This window comes from Aythya fuligula, chromosome 2 (genome assembly GCF_009819795.1).
Source record: "Aythya fuligula isolate bAytFul2 chromosome 2, bAytFul2.pri, whole genome shotgun sequence".
Classification (NCBI taxonomy): Eukaryota; Metazoa; Chordata; class Aves; order Anseriformes; family Anatidae; genus Aythya; species Aythya fuligula.
Window position 1 is genome coordinate 18,568,054 of NC_045560.1, and position 12,259 is coordinate 18,580,312.

The window sequence follows — 12,259 nt, forward strand, 5'->3', positions numbered from 1 at the left end:
TCGATGGCATGTGCATGGGTTCTCAAAAGCCAATCCCGCTCCCATTTGGTTGTAATGGGGTTTGCGTACAGTCAATGTTATAACACCAGGCAAGGTATGAAATTTCAAAGCTGAATTTCTCTTTTCTTTCATTTATTTCATTTCCCCAATCTGAGTGTGAAGCAAAAAAAAAATATTTGAAGGAAAAAAAAAATGAGGAAAAAACTTATTATAATATTTTTTCTTTGGATGAGCTCTTCTCCCATACTTATTAGAGGGATGAGCAAATGGATAAATACAGTTCACTGAGTCTGAGACTACCTGTGATCAAAAATACTACTTTATGAAACCTTCCCTGGTGCCAAGCAGCTCAGCACTTCTGTGAACAAAATGGGAGTCGTTCACCGTCATTTCATTGAACTGAAGAGTTCTTCAGCAGGTACAGCCAGACTAGAATTAGTTTATCCTATTATGTAGCTTTCTACTTGCATCAAAACATCCAATGTCTTTAAAAAATTATCTTAATAATGCCTGCCTTGAGGCAGCCTTTGTAGTCAAGTAAGTAATGGAAGCTACCGATCACTTAGCACTTCCAAAAATCAGGGTGTTCTCACATGTGAAGGTACAAAGGGAGATAAAGGAGCCCAATTTCTAATGTAGGTTAGAGACAGTCCCCATATTTTTTTGCTGAACAATACTGATATCAAAGATGAGTTACAGTTACATTAAAGAAGTATTTACACAGTCATCTGAAAAACTGTGGGGAAAAAGAAAAAGAAAAAAAGTGTGATTTAACTTTGCTTTGTGCTTTGTAAGGGAAGAAAAAAAAGTTTCTTAGTGGGGTTCTGTGTGGAGAATTGCTGAGACAAGATATCCTGGTAACGGGATCTATCTGGGTTCTGCAGCAAAGCCAGCAAAAGACTGTGCTAATTTCTGTCCAAAATGTCTTCTGCATTATATTACCAGGGTAGGTGCTCTCTCTTTTCTTATGTTGCCCAGTTTTTTGGTCTACATCAGACTGTAGCATACTGAAATTTTCTTCTTGAATCATAGAAGAGCTGGGTGGCATATGAGACATTTAATCAGGTATTAAGGAAAAGTTTTTCAGTTCCTTTAAATTATTTATGTTACTATTACAGGATTCATTATGCACAACAGAAGGCAAATGCCTCAATCTCATCAACTTTCTCCCTAAATCTGCTGGCTACACACAGAGCAAAATGCTATTCTAGAAGTGGATTAGTTAACTATGTGAGTTACAAAACATCTCTGCTGCTGTGTTCTGCGCTTCTTAAAATGTCACAGCTCACTGCACCCATATGGTACATATTTTCACTGACTTTTTCTATTTACGCCAAACATTACACAAGTTAATTGCATGGCTAGCCTGCAACCTCACTGAATGGTGACAGAACTCCAAAATTATTTTACAGGGTTCAACAGAATTTATTTTAAGCCTGTATGTTGAGAAAGGAGCAACAACTTGTCAGTGTTAAAGGCACGCCAGAACAAAATGCTGACACCCAAAAGCCTGAGTGCAGCATGAAGCTCTGGTCTCACATCTCCAGGACACAGTGGAGGTAGAAAAGAGCAAGTGAAACTGCCTGGTAAAGGAGCAGTTGGCCTTGATGGAGGGATGAGAAAGGCTGCAAGTCTGCAGTTTGGAGCAGGGTAGGCTGGCATCTCCAGGATATGATCGAGGTTCATCCACTGCCTTCATGGTTTTACAAAAGGAATGAAGAAGTGTTGTTTGCCAAACTGCAAAATATGAGAACTGTGGGGAGCTCAGTGATACTGGTGGGATATGAATGTAAAACAGATGAAGGAAAGCTCCTCTGCAGGATGGGAGTGAGCTCCTGGAGCTTGCTGTAGTGGGGAGGCAAATGGTTCTAAAAGAGATTAGAGGAATTAATGGCTAAAAGGTCAAAAACATACCCATAATGGATATGAAAAGGAGCAGGTTACAATACTCCCTTTAACATCAATTGGGGTGTTGGAGGTGTCGTAGCAGACTGCAGAAAGTGGCCAGGTTTCTGTGCTGCCCATAAAGACCATCTTCTGTCACCTCTGTCAGAGGCAGAGTACTGAGCTGGAAGGGACACTGCTATGACCAAACAGGGCATTTCCAACATTTTTACATTTGTAAGTAGTTGGGTAAGAATTTTGCATCTGACTCATGATTAACAATATCATTGGCTGAGGCAGCTTCTTTGTTCCTTAAACTTTGAAGAAATTCACATGTGGATTTGTATGCTAACTTGTGAAAAAATAGGACTGGAAGGAAAACCAATAATGATGCTACCACAGAGCATTACACCATTAAACCTGCCTTCCACGAAGGATTATACCTATATAATCCTTGATCTATGTTAGCACAAACCATTTTCTCCAATGATGGGGTTCTGACATCCTCATCGCCTCATGCAGCCTTCTTCAATACTTCACTTTCCTTACTATTATGAGGCTTTTCCTAATCCCTAACCTGGATCTTCCTGATTGCAATTGCCAATTTCTACTTCTGTCCTATCCACACAAAGCAAGTTGGTCTTTCCTTTTTTAAGCAGATTTTTTTTATGTATTTAGAGACTCCTTTGTGCTTCCTCAGCCTTCTTTTCCTGATGCTAAGCAAAACCAATGGTTTCTTTTTTGTCCCCTACAGGCCATGTGTCCAGAGCTCTGGTCATCATCATCACTGTGACCTTGACTCCTTCCTTCAGTTTTCCTTGAAGTCAAAACATTGAGTTTGGGGATTTCTATGTAAGAGCTCACCAACTGCTGAGCAGATTCATGTGTCTTGTAGATACTCCTGTTCAATCAACTCATTATGATGATAATTTTTTTTTGCTAGGGGGACACAGTCAGACTCAAGTTAAACTTGAAACTCAGTGTATCTATACCATAGCTGTGGGTGGACTGAATCCTTACTGCAAAAGTCACTTCCATTTATTCCTACATATCTAGCCACTTCTCCAAGACAACTCGGTTATGTAGCTAATAGGTCTTTTTCAGACCTCTGAGGTCCAAAACACTTAGCAAGGACCATTAAGATCACGCAGTCTGACTTCCCACATTGCAGAGGTTGAAGGATTTTTTCAAGCAGGTCTTGCATCATGCCCAGAACTTGTATCTGAGCAGCCTTTCAGAAGGAAATGTACTATTGCTTAAATATTTGAAGTGGCAAAGAATCCAATATGTTGATAATTAAACTAGCTTCAGTGATTAGTTACTCCGAATGTTAAAATTTGACACCTAATTTTTAATCTAGCTTTTTGCAGCATCAGCTTCCAAGTGCTGGAACTTGTCAGAACTCGTTGTACGTAGTTAAAAGGCCTTATCCTCAGAAACCTCAGGAATGTCTTGATTTTCTTTTGATAAAAAATGTCTACAAAAAGTGCTTCTTAAGTTTCTGACGGTAAAATCATTTGTGCTTGACATCTTTGTGGTTCTTTCCACAGCCCTCCATAATGCTGAACTTTTAAGTGCAAAAATGAGCACAGTATACTAGATATAGTGTACAGAAACTCTCATCTCTGTCAAAATCAAGGTGTATGCTTACTCTCCTACTTATGAGGATCTTTCATCTCTAAGAGGACAAACCCACTTATTTGCTGTATGGGGAAATTTGTGTTCAGATGGTCACCCACACTGGCATCTGCAAAATCACTACTTTTGTGATAGAATCCTTCGTTCTGACAGCTGCACCTGCATTATTCCTCAGGGACTACTCAGTGGTATGTTCAAGAACACAGAAATCTTTAGGTTGAAACCATTTTAGAAAGTAAAAAAACAAATTATCTTTACAGATATGCAACTTAGCACCATTTGCTCTAGCAAACCTCACCTGAGACTTCAGGTTTTTCCACTGTATCTCCTTTAGGGAGGACTGCTGGTTGGGGAGGCATCTCCAAGTTAGGAATTGACTTCATTATGTTGGCCTGGGCCTCTTCCAAGAGCTTTTCAAATTCCTTTCCATTATAGTGATCCAGGTTTTGCCTCTTCTCTTCCCATTTTTTTTCTGCTTTCTAGACAAAAACAGTAAAGGATCAGTTTACCTCTCCGATTTCTGTTGTGATCACTTTTTAAAAAATGCACATGTAAACATCATAGGTCACCATGATGTTTCACCATGATTCTTACAGTTCTAGTCAGCAACTAGAGGGAAGATAATGGAACTGTAATTGAACAATAGTTCCAACTTTCATTGTGCTAGATGTGGCACAAACACAAGACAAACTAACAGTGGCCACTGCTCACTAAAAGAACAAAGGAAAAATTTAAATCTGGGTTGATGGTTTATTACATCACATGGTGATTAAAGTGTTTGTCTGTAATAAGACATGACAGTTCAGCTGTGGGTTTGCTCCATAGCTCTGTGTGAAACCACTGAAACTTCACACTCTTTCATCTTTACCTCTCCATAATAAGGAACATGGAGATCTAAAGAGTGAATGAAATTCATCAATGCAAGTGTTGCCAAAGAATCATATGTTATTGTTCAAAAATAGGGTAATTATTTAATATTTTTAAAAATAAAGTTTATTAAAAAACACAGGTATTCATTTTGGTTACATGTTATACTGTTGCACTGAAAATCAGAGGGTATCCAGAAGTGCGTGGTGTAGTTCGAGGTTAAGCATATAAATTCTCATAATGCATTTGAAAATCCCACCTTCAGTCTCAGGAGCGAGACTGGGAGCTCAGACACAAAAAGACAACAGCTGGGTGAGTAGAAGACACCGTACCTCAATCGATACAGCTCTGTTTCTGGTACTTGCACTGTGAATTTCCTCAATGAAAAGACTTTGCATGGTGTTGCCATTGACAGAGACCTGTGGTGATGGCATGCCTTGTGTGGGCTGGGATCCTATTGCTGGTTCCTGGGGGGGGGGCCGGTGGGGTGGCCGAGAAGTGGCCGCTCACTGGCAGACCTTCACTGTGGCTGGGTGCAGCAGGTGAGCCCTGGGCATGGTTGACCAGGGCTGATGAGTGCTGAGACTGATGGATGACAACAGGAGAGCTCTGCACGTGATGGACCGTCATTGTTGAGAAGGGGACGACTTCTGACTTGACTGAAGATACCTGGGACTCTGAGGTGACTGCTGTGAGGTTTTGCTGTGCATGTCCCTGGGCATGCTTGGGCTCCTCCTGGCTTTTCAGAGCTTCAGTTGCAGTGGCCTTTTCCATAGTGGAGTATTGCACAGCTTGGGAGGGATCCACACCCCTCAGCAGTCCTTCTGTAACATGTCTGCCCAGCCAAATTGAACACAACAGCATGGCACATGGTTAGCATCCAGGTGGGTCATGAGCAATATTTAACAACAAGCTTTTGCAAGGGAAAAACTATAAAATACCAACTATATCAAATACATTAGAATGATGTTTTTTTTCTTCCTAATGCTGTCAGTTCTGTGATTTTGTAGTTTTCTCTAAGAGTCAGGGGCTCATTTTTTTAGAGAGGCCACTCATAGGAGGATGTTTTTGCCTTTTAAAATGTTTACAAACCTTCATGAATGTATTGGCACTTTTCTTTTACCAAACCATGAGTTACAGTGGTTTGATTTTAGAGGGAGACTGGAAATCAGTTGACTTTTTTTTTTTTTTTTTTTTTTTTAAACACAAAATCTAGACAAGTAATTCCTGGACTATTAGCACAGAAAAAGTAGTTACACAGAATCTGAAGTAACAGTTTAGCAAACTGCCAAAACAAAGCATTTAAACAGTACTTCAGGAAGGTCTTGTCTGTAAAGTTTGGGGTAGAATGAGGTAAGGATGCACAGAGTCAACCATTTCTAAGAACTGGCTGTGAAATTGCTGAGCATCAAAGCTTGGTTATCCATCAAGTGTGATCAGTTTTTCCAATACTAAAACAGAGTTTATGACACTTTCCAGGTAATCTGGCTGGGAAAAAAACAACAACAACAAAAAACAATTTTGGTAAAACTTCGGCTCATTGTTTATTTCCCAAACAGGATAAGGCAGGAAATAACTGAAGTCATTTTTAAGAAAAGGAAGCTAATATGAAAGGATATGGATGTTTATCTACCTGGAAAAATAATTGGTGGCTCTGAGAAAGCCTGTTACATAAACCATTTTGTCCTTCTGCCAGTATTGGCAAATTCATTTTATATACGCTCCAGAATATATGGGAACAGTGTCAACCCTACATTCCTTAGAATAATGGTAGCAACAATATATTTATGACTTGGATTTGCTTGTAATGGAAGCAAAATTGAGACCACGACCACTGACAGTTTGGCCTAATTCATTGAGTTTTGAGTGGGGATTAAATCCAGTATCTATTGCCTCATATAATTCAGCAGTTGTCTGCTGCTGATATATTCTGACAAACATAGCTAAACACTGGCACTTAGTGGACACACATTTTATCTAATATTTAAACTTTCTCTAAAGTATCTTGCAAAAAAAAAAAACAAACAAACAAACTAAAAACAGAATAAAGAATTTGAATGGATACCCACTCACATTGAAAATATTTGTTTCTTACAGAAGGTTCTTTATCCACTTCAAATCTTTCCCTGTTATTTCTTACTGTTAGATTTTTGGGGATGCACATTTCAGTGTCAGAGAATATTTGTATTAACTTAGCTTGCTGTAAATGCCTACAGCTAATTAACTCACATATGGGACTGGTGACATTCTGAAAGCTTTCTCATCAAGGTACTTCCCAAATCTGGAAGCATTTCAATCATAAGCTCTGGACAACTGAGACTGTTGGTCAGAAGAGAACCACTGCACAGAGCACAGGAAAAGATAATCTGATTTTCCTTCAGAAGGCTCTAGAAAGGATCTATAAAATACTGCAAACAAGCTACGTGTCCCAACATTCCCTGTGGAGAGGGGGAGAACACACACCCAAAATGCTTGAGGAAATTTTTTAGCTTGAAGAAAAAAAAAATCACCTCCTGAGCATTGTAAGGATATCTGTCATGCTGCGCACACGTTTCAATAAGCTGTCTAGCTTGTGTGGCTCTTCCTTTAGGAACCTCACGGCTTCTACCTCAATGCGGAGGATCGCACGCATTTTATTCTGCAACGTTGGGAACTCTCCTGCAAAGACAACAACTATGAGGCTCAAGAGGAAATCATAAAAGCCCTGGGGAAAAACAGATGACAGGGTGAATGTTAAACAGTTGACTGTCAGCCTCTTTTCAGGGGCCATGCGACAAGCCCTTTAATCCTGACTTTAAATATATTGGAAGTGAAGGTTTATGCCTTCAGATCAAAGGCAAAATTGCTTTCAGCCACTGTGGTCAAAAGAGAATAACCAAAAGGAAAAAAGACAAGTACATACCTTTAAGGGTGGCAACAGCTTCTCCCACTTGCCTTAAAAGAAAGGCTCCATCTTCAACATCTTTCAGTGTCACTGTCTTGTTGGAAGCAGTGGAGTCTCTCTTCAGGTCCTCAACAAATCCCTCCAGCTCACTGGCAAAACAAAAAGTGAACATGAAATGTAAGTAGGACTGTCACATTACAATCAAATATATGTAATTGAATGGACTGTATCAGAAACCTCAACTGTGGCATCTTTAAAGCTGATACCACGGGATTAAAAAAAACAGCAGGGTACCAGGAGGGGACACGAGGCTGCTGCACACTCATGCCCACAGCACAGGACCAGGCTTGTAACCAGCCCCAGTCATTGATTTCTCTGATGCTGCAAATGTGCAGAGCAGCTGTGCTACAAAGGGCAGATGGTGTGGTGAAACACATCCAGCAGCCCTCTGGGAATGCCAATCCTAGCAGAAGGGTACGTAGATGCTATACCATAACATCCAGCACAGGTTTGCACCTTATATTTTCTCACTGCTAATAACATGCAAAAGAATGCACAATGGCAAAGTGACAGCCCAAAAACTGGCACTCACAACCCCTTGGTGCAGAACTGTTTATCTGACCGTCTGTTCTAGACAGGATACAGCGTCCTGTTTCCACAAATAACCAGAATGAAACAACAAGTGTGCATTGTATGCAGCTCTTGGTCAGCGTTTGGACTAACAAATGGATCACAGAGGCTGCTTTCCAACAAGTGCTGTCCCACGCTTCCTCAGGCTTCATCTGGTGCTTCCTCAGCATCTTTCATGATACCTTGTCCAGTACTTCCTTGCTTCACATAAATTTTCACAATCATTTACACACTTTACTTATTTTTTTTTTGAGGGACACAGGTTTTTTCCTTATAAGGTTGAGACCAGGTTGTTTTAGCTGGAATTTCCACCCAGAAAAAATTCTCTCAACAAATCTCTTTAAAAGTACCTGCAGTGCATTATACACAACTAGACAAAAAACAGAACAAATACCTATGCGAATACTTCATAAGAACCATCTCTTAAAAAATTGTTTTAAAAGAAATCTGCCTCGATTGAGATACCAAATTCACTAACAGGAATATGCTGAAAGCAGTTTAACTGCATGTTAGAAAACAATGCAAAGCAGGCTCTGAGCTGACAGTCAGGTACCATTTTAACCTAATTTTGTGCCTCATTTCTCCCATCCACTCAGGTAGAAGTTTTGCAGTTGCTATAAGGGAACAAAGGTATGGGCAGATTGCCTGGGAAGAGGTAGGAAAAGACCGCCACACATTTCTCTTGTGCTAGCACAGCCATGCAAATCCAGCAGAAAATTACTCATTTTCATTCAGGCCACTTCCTAGATCCATCTCAGTGGCTAGGCAATATGAAGAGGAAAAGAGAGGAGTAGGTGGCCAGTAACAGAAGAAAAGCCATTGCAGCACCACTCTGCATTAGGTCATTGAAAGGGGAAACACAGTCACACAGAACAATAAATGACCATACAATAGTACTTCTAATGCACAGAGAAACAGAAGTAGTATCAGGATCTGAACACTAAATTAATACAGCAAATAATTCATTTCACTCCAAAGCCAAAGAACTTGAGAACTTATCAAACAATTCAGGGTTAAGAACCACAAGTTGCTTCTGAACAGACCACAAACATAAGTGGGGTTAAGTGATGCTCTTCCCGTTTTAAGATCACTTCTCCCAAAGACTCTGCCTTGAGAAATACAGCGTCACAATTTCCACTAGCAGAAGTGTACTTTCAGGAAACAATTCAAGGGACCACACGATGGCAGCAAGGCAACGTTACTCGGGATATTTTTGCAGTGGAAGAGGCTGCAATAACACAGGCATCCGCTGTCCCCGTGTCTGCCTCTGCTATAAGGAAGGGTGCAGATATAAACTGGGAAGGAGCTGGGAAAAGAGAGAGCTCTCCATCACTCCCTGCAGTGCAAAGGCTCCTGCCCCCCAGAATGATGCCCTACAGTCATGCATCCTCCCCATCCTTTATACCCTGATAGCAGTGCTCAGGACAAGGCAGCGCTACTTCATGAATCATAGGGTGAGCCCCTCTCCCCTCTTTTGTAGACTACAGGTGGAAAAGCAGCTTCTCAGATGTTTTCATCCACCAGGCAATGAAAAAGGCAAGGGGAGAAGCTTAAGTTTGTTCACAGGTGAAAAGAAGAGAAATGAACCAAGAACAATACTGGGATGTTTTGGTAGGCTTATAAACTGATGGAAATACAGGGGTAAAGGAAAGACTTCCAGCTAGAAGACAACATCTTTCTTTCTGTTTTCTTTGAGCAAAAATGGAAAGGATCACCTTAAAAACCTTCAGTTCCATGCAGTGATACTATCAAACAGGACAACTGATCCTGAATTGCTCAGGGGATACCATATTACACTGCCTCAGGTTGCTAGCTACAAGGGAAAAGAAACCTCAGCCCTCAGGAGCCAAAGATTTAAACAGATGAAGCAGTCCCCAGTGTTTCTTTTATGTAACTGGGAAAACAACTTGGCTTTATAGATTTGTTTGAGCAAACCCAATTAACAAGACAGTCACCTTAAAGCAGTCTCAGAAGGCTAATACAAGATAAATGATTTTCCTGCAACTATGTTTTACAGAGAGAAGCTAAGACAAGCTTTTATGCTGAGATCTTTCTTTAGGCAAAAAATAAAAATAAAAATAAAAATAATCAGAGGATCTGTCTCAGATTGCAGTATCAGCAGAGCAGGTTACAAAACAAACTGACAAAAAGAATGGCAACAAGTCACCCAGACCAGATGGTATTTGCCCTGGAGTTCAACAGCAACTCAAGGATGAAACAGTCGAACCATTAATGCTAAGCATCTAACTTCTTCATTAAAATTGCTTTGGCACCAGAGTAGTAGAAAGTGTCACAGGTGATAAAAATAACTTTTTAAAAAGGAGGTGGGGCTATCCAAGGGTCTGTGCTCTGGTGAGACTGGCATCCAAACCGGTGCAATTGATAGATACCATAACAAAGAATAAACAATAAAGCAACAGCGGACCCAGGGATAAATATATTATGTTAACGTGACTTGTGTAAAGAGAAGGTCTCTCAAATCCAGATGGTGCTTTGAAGGAAACAGCAAAAGCATAGGGAAAAACTACAGCCCAAAAGGTTTTCAGCTAGGTATCTAAGTAAAAGCTCTTAAGAAAGAAAAGTTGCCTCAGGACAAAGAGCGGAGGGAAAATTCTCTCATGGATAAAGTAATGGAAGTAAAGAGAAGGGATCAATGAACAGCTTACTCAATGAATGGAGCTTGCTGGTGGGTTCCATAGGGATCTGTGATAGGGCTGGTGCTTTTCAACATACTATAAATGATTTAGAAAAGAGGATGAATAGTATAGTCAAAAAATCTCCAAAGGATATTAAATTATTCAGGGGAATGAAAATGAAAGCTGACTGCAGACGGCTGCAGATGGACCTTCTGAATCTAATTGACCAGGAAGAAAACCAAACATCAAAGTCACTCCTAATAAATGTACAGTAATTCTCATGATATAAAGAAAAACAAAACCAAGCAAACAAACCACCATCACCCCCCCAAAAAAAAACAAAAACAAAACCAAAAACAACAACAACAAAAAACTAACACCAACAACGTCCTAAAGTTTTTATACATGATCATAATCATATACATAATCATAATGACTGCTAATCAGTCATCATAAATGTGATGTTGGGTTTGGAATGGAAAGCTCGGATGGACCATGAGGACAGGAAGACCATCACCATGCCACTGCATGAAATCATGGCATACTTCCATCAGCTACAGCCTGTGCAGGGCTCTTCTCTCTCCCCGTCCCCATCTCACAGGTGTACTCTGGAGTTAGAAAGGACACAGAAAAAGACAACGGGATGAGGAAATGTATAGAATAGCTTCTACGTGAGAAGTAACTATGCAAACCAGGACTTTACAGGCTGGAAAAGACAGGATCAGGGTAAGGGTGTGGGGAGAGTTCATAACATCATGACTAGCATGGAGTTGGTGAATATTCTGCCTTGTATAATTTAAGAGTTTGGGGGTTGAATGACAGATGGGAGATTAAAAAAAAAATAAAAAAGAGATTTGTTACTCTATAGAATTCCTTGAACCTGAAAGCTGTACACAGCAAAAATTACATAAACTTAAAAAATGCTTAAGTTCGTGAAAGGTAAACAATCCATGTAGAGCTTTTGGATATGAGATGCCATCTCTGACTTGAAAACCCCCTGAGCTACAAGTCACTGAAAACAAGGAGATACACTCTGAGCATGTTGCCAGTTTCTTATATTTCTTCCCAAGTGTGTGGTACGAGTGGCTATCTGAGCATAGTTATTCTTACAAAAATGACTGATATTTTTCTTAACAATAATATAAATTATAAGTTACTATAGAACCTATCAGGCAGTTCAAAGATGACTGTAATTTAAATGCTCTGCTTTAAAAAAACACCTTCTATTAAAGTGCTTATAATAATCTACAACATAATAAACTACTAATAACTGTAAAATGTTCCTAATAATATAAATACTTGATTAGTCAATATGTCATATTGTCACAATTTGCCCTTGGTCTGGTAAGTTTTAAGGCTAGTGTCTGCAACCCAGGAAGTATAATATACGACATTTCTAATGCGGGCTGAAAAGACTGGATAGAAAAAAAACTACTCAGTTAATTCTGCGTGTATGTTTCACTGTTACACATGTATAAACACTATGTTTAACAGGGTTCCTTGGTTTTCTTTAGATAACTCTGAGCTGTAATCCTGCTGCAACTGACACACATGGACACATTTCTGTAGGCACCATCACTAATAGCTGCAAAACAGAAAACTTGCTCTGAAGTGTGCATAGACAGCTCTGCAGTTTACAGCATGAAACCAGCAATTTATTTATTTATTTATTTTAAATTTCCCAATGCTAATTTTCAGAATTGCAAAAAACAGGGCTTTT

At 39.8% G+C, this 12,259-nt stretch overlaps 1 protein-coding gene across 12 annotated transcripts in view; it reads right to left on the reverse strand.

Moving 5' to 3' along the window:
- KIAA1217 (KIAA1217 ortholog) overlaps nucleotides 1–12,259 on the reverse strand; it is a 372,473-nt gene that overhangs the window by 23,456 nt on the left and 336,758 nt on the right. For 10 of the 12 annotated variants that reach the window (XM_032180908.1, XM_032180907.1, XM_032180898.1 and 7 more), the window contains 4 exons: nucleotides 7,292–7,422; nucleotides 6,900–7,047; nucleotides 5,059–5,224; nucleotides 3,821–4,001 (listed from right to left, as the gene is read on the reverse strand). In XM_032180908.1, the coding sequence (XP_032036799.1) occupies nucleotides 3,821–4,001; nucleotides 5,059–5,224; nucleotides 6,900–7,047; nucleotides 7,292–7,422 (626 nt within the window). Of the gene's footprint in view, nucleotides 1–3,820; nucleotides 4,002–4,721; nucleotides 4,857–4,899; nucleotides 5,225–6,899; nucleotides 7,048–7,291; nucleotides 7,423–12,259 lie in introns of all 12 variants that reach the window. The other 2 variants (XM_032180909.1, XM_032180910.1) reach the window with 1 other exon arrangement.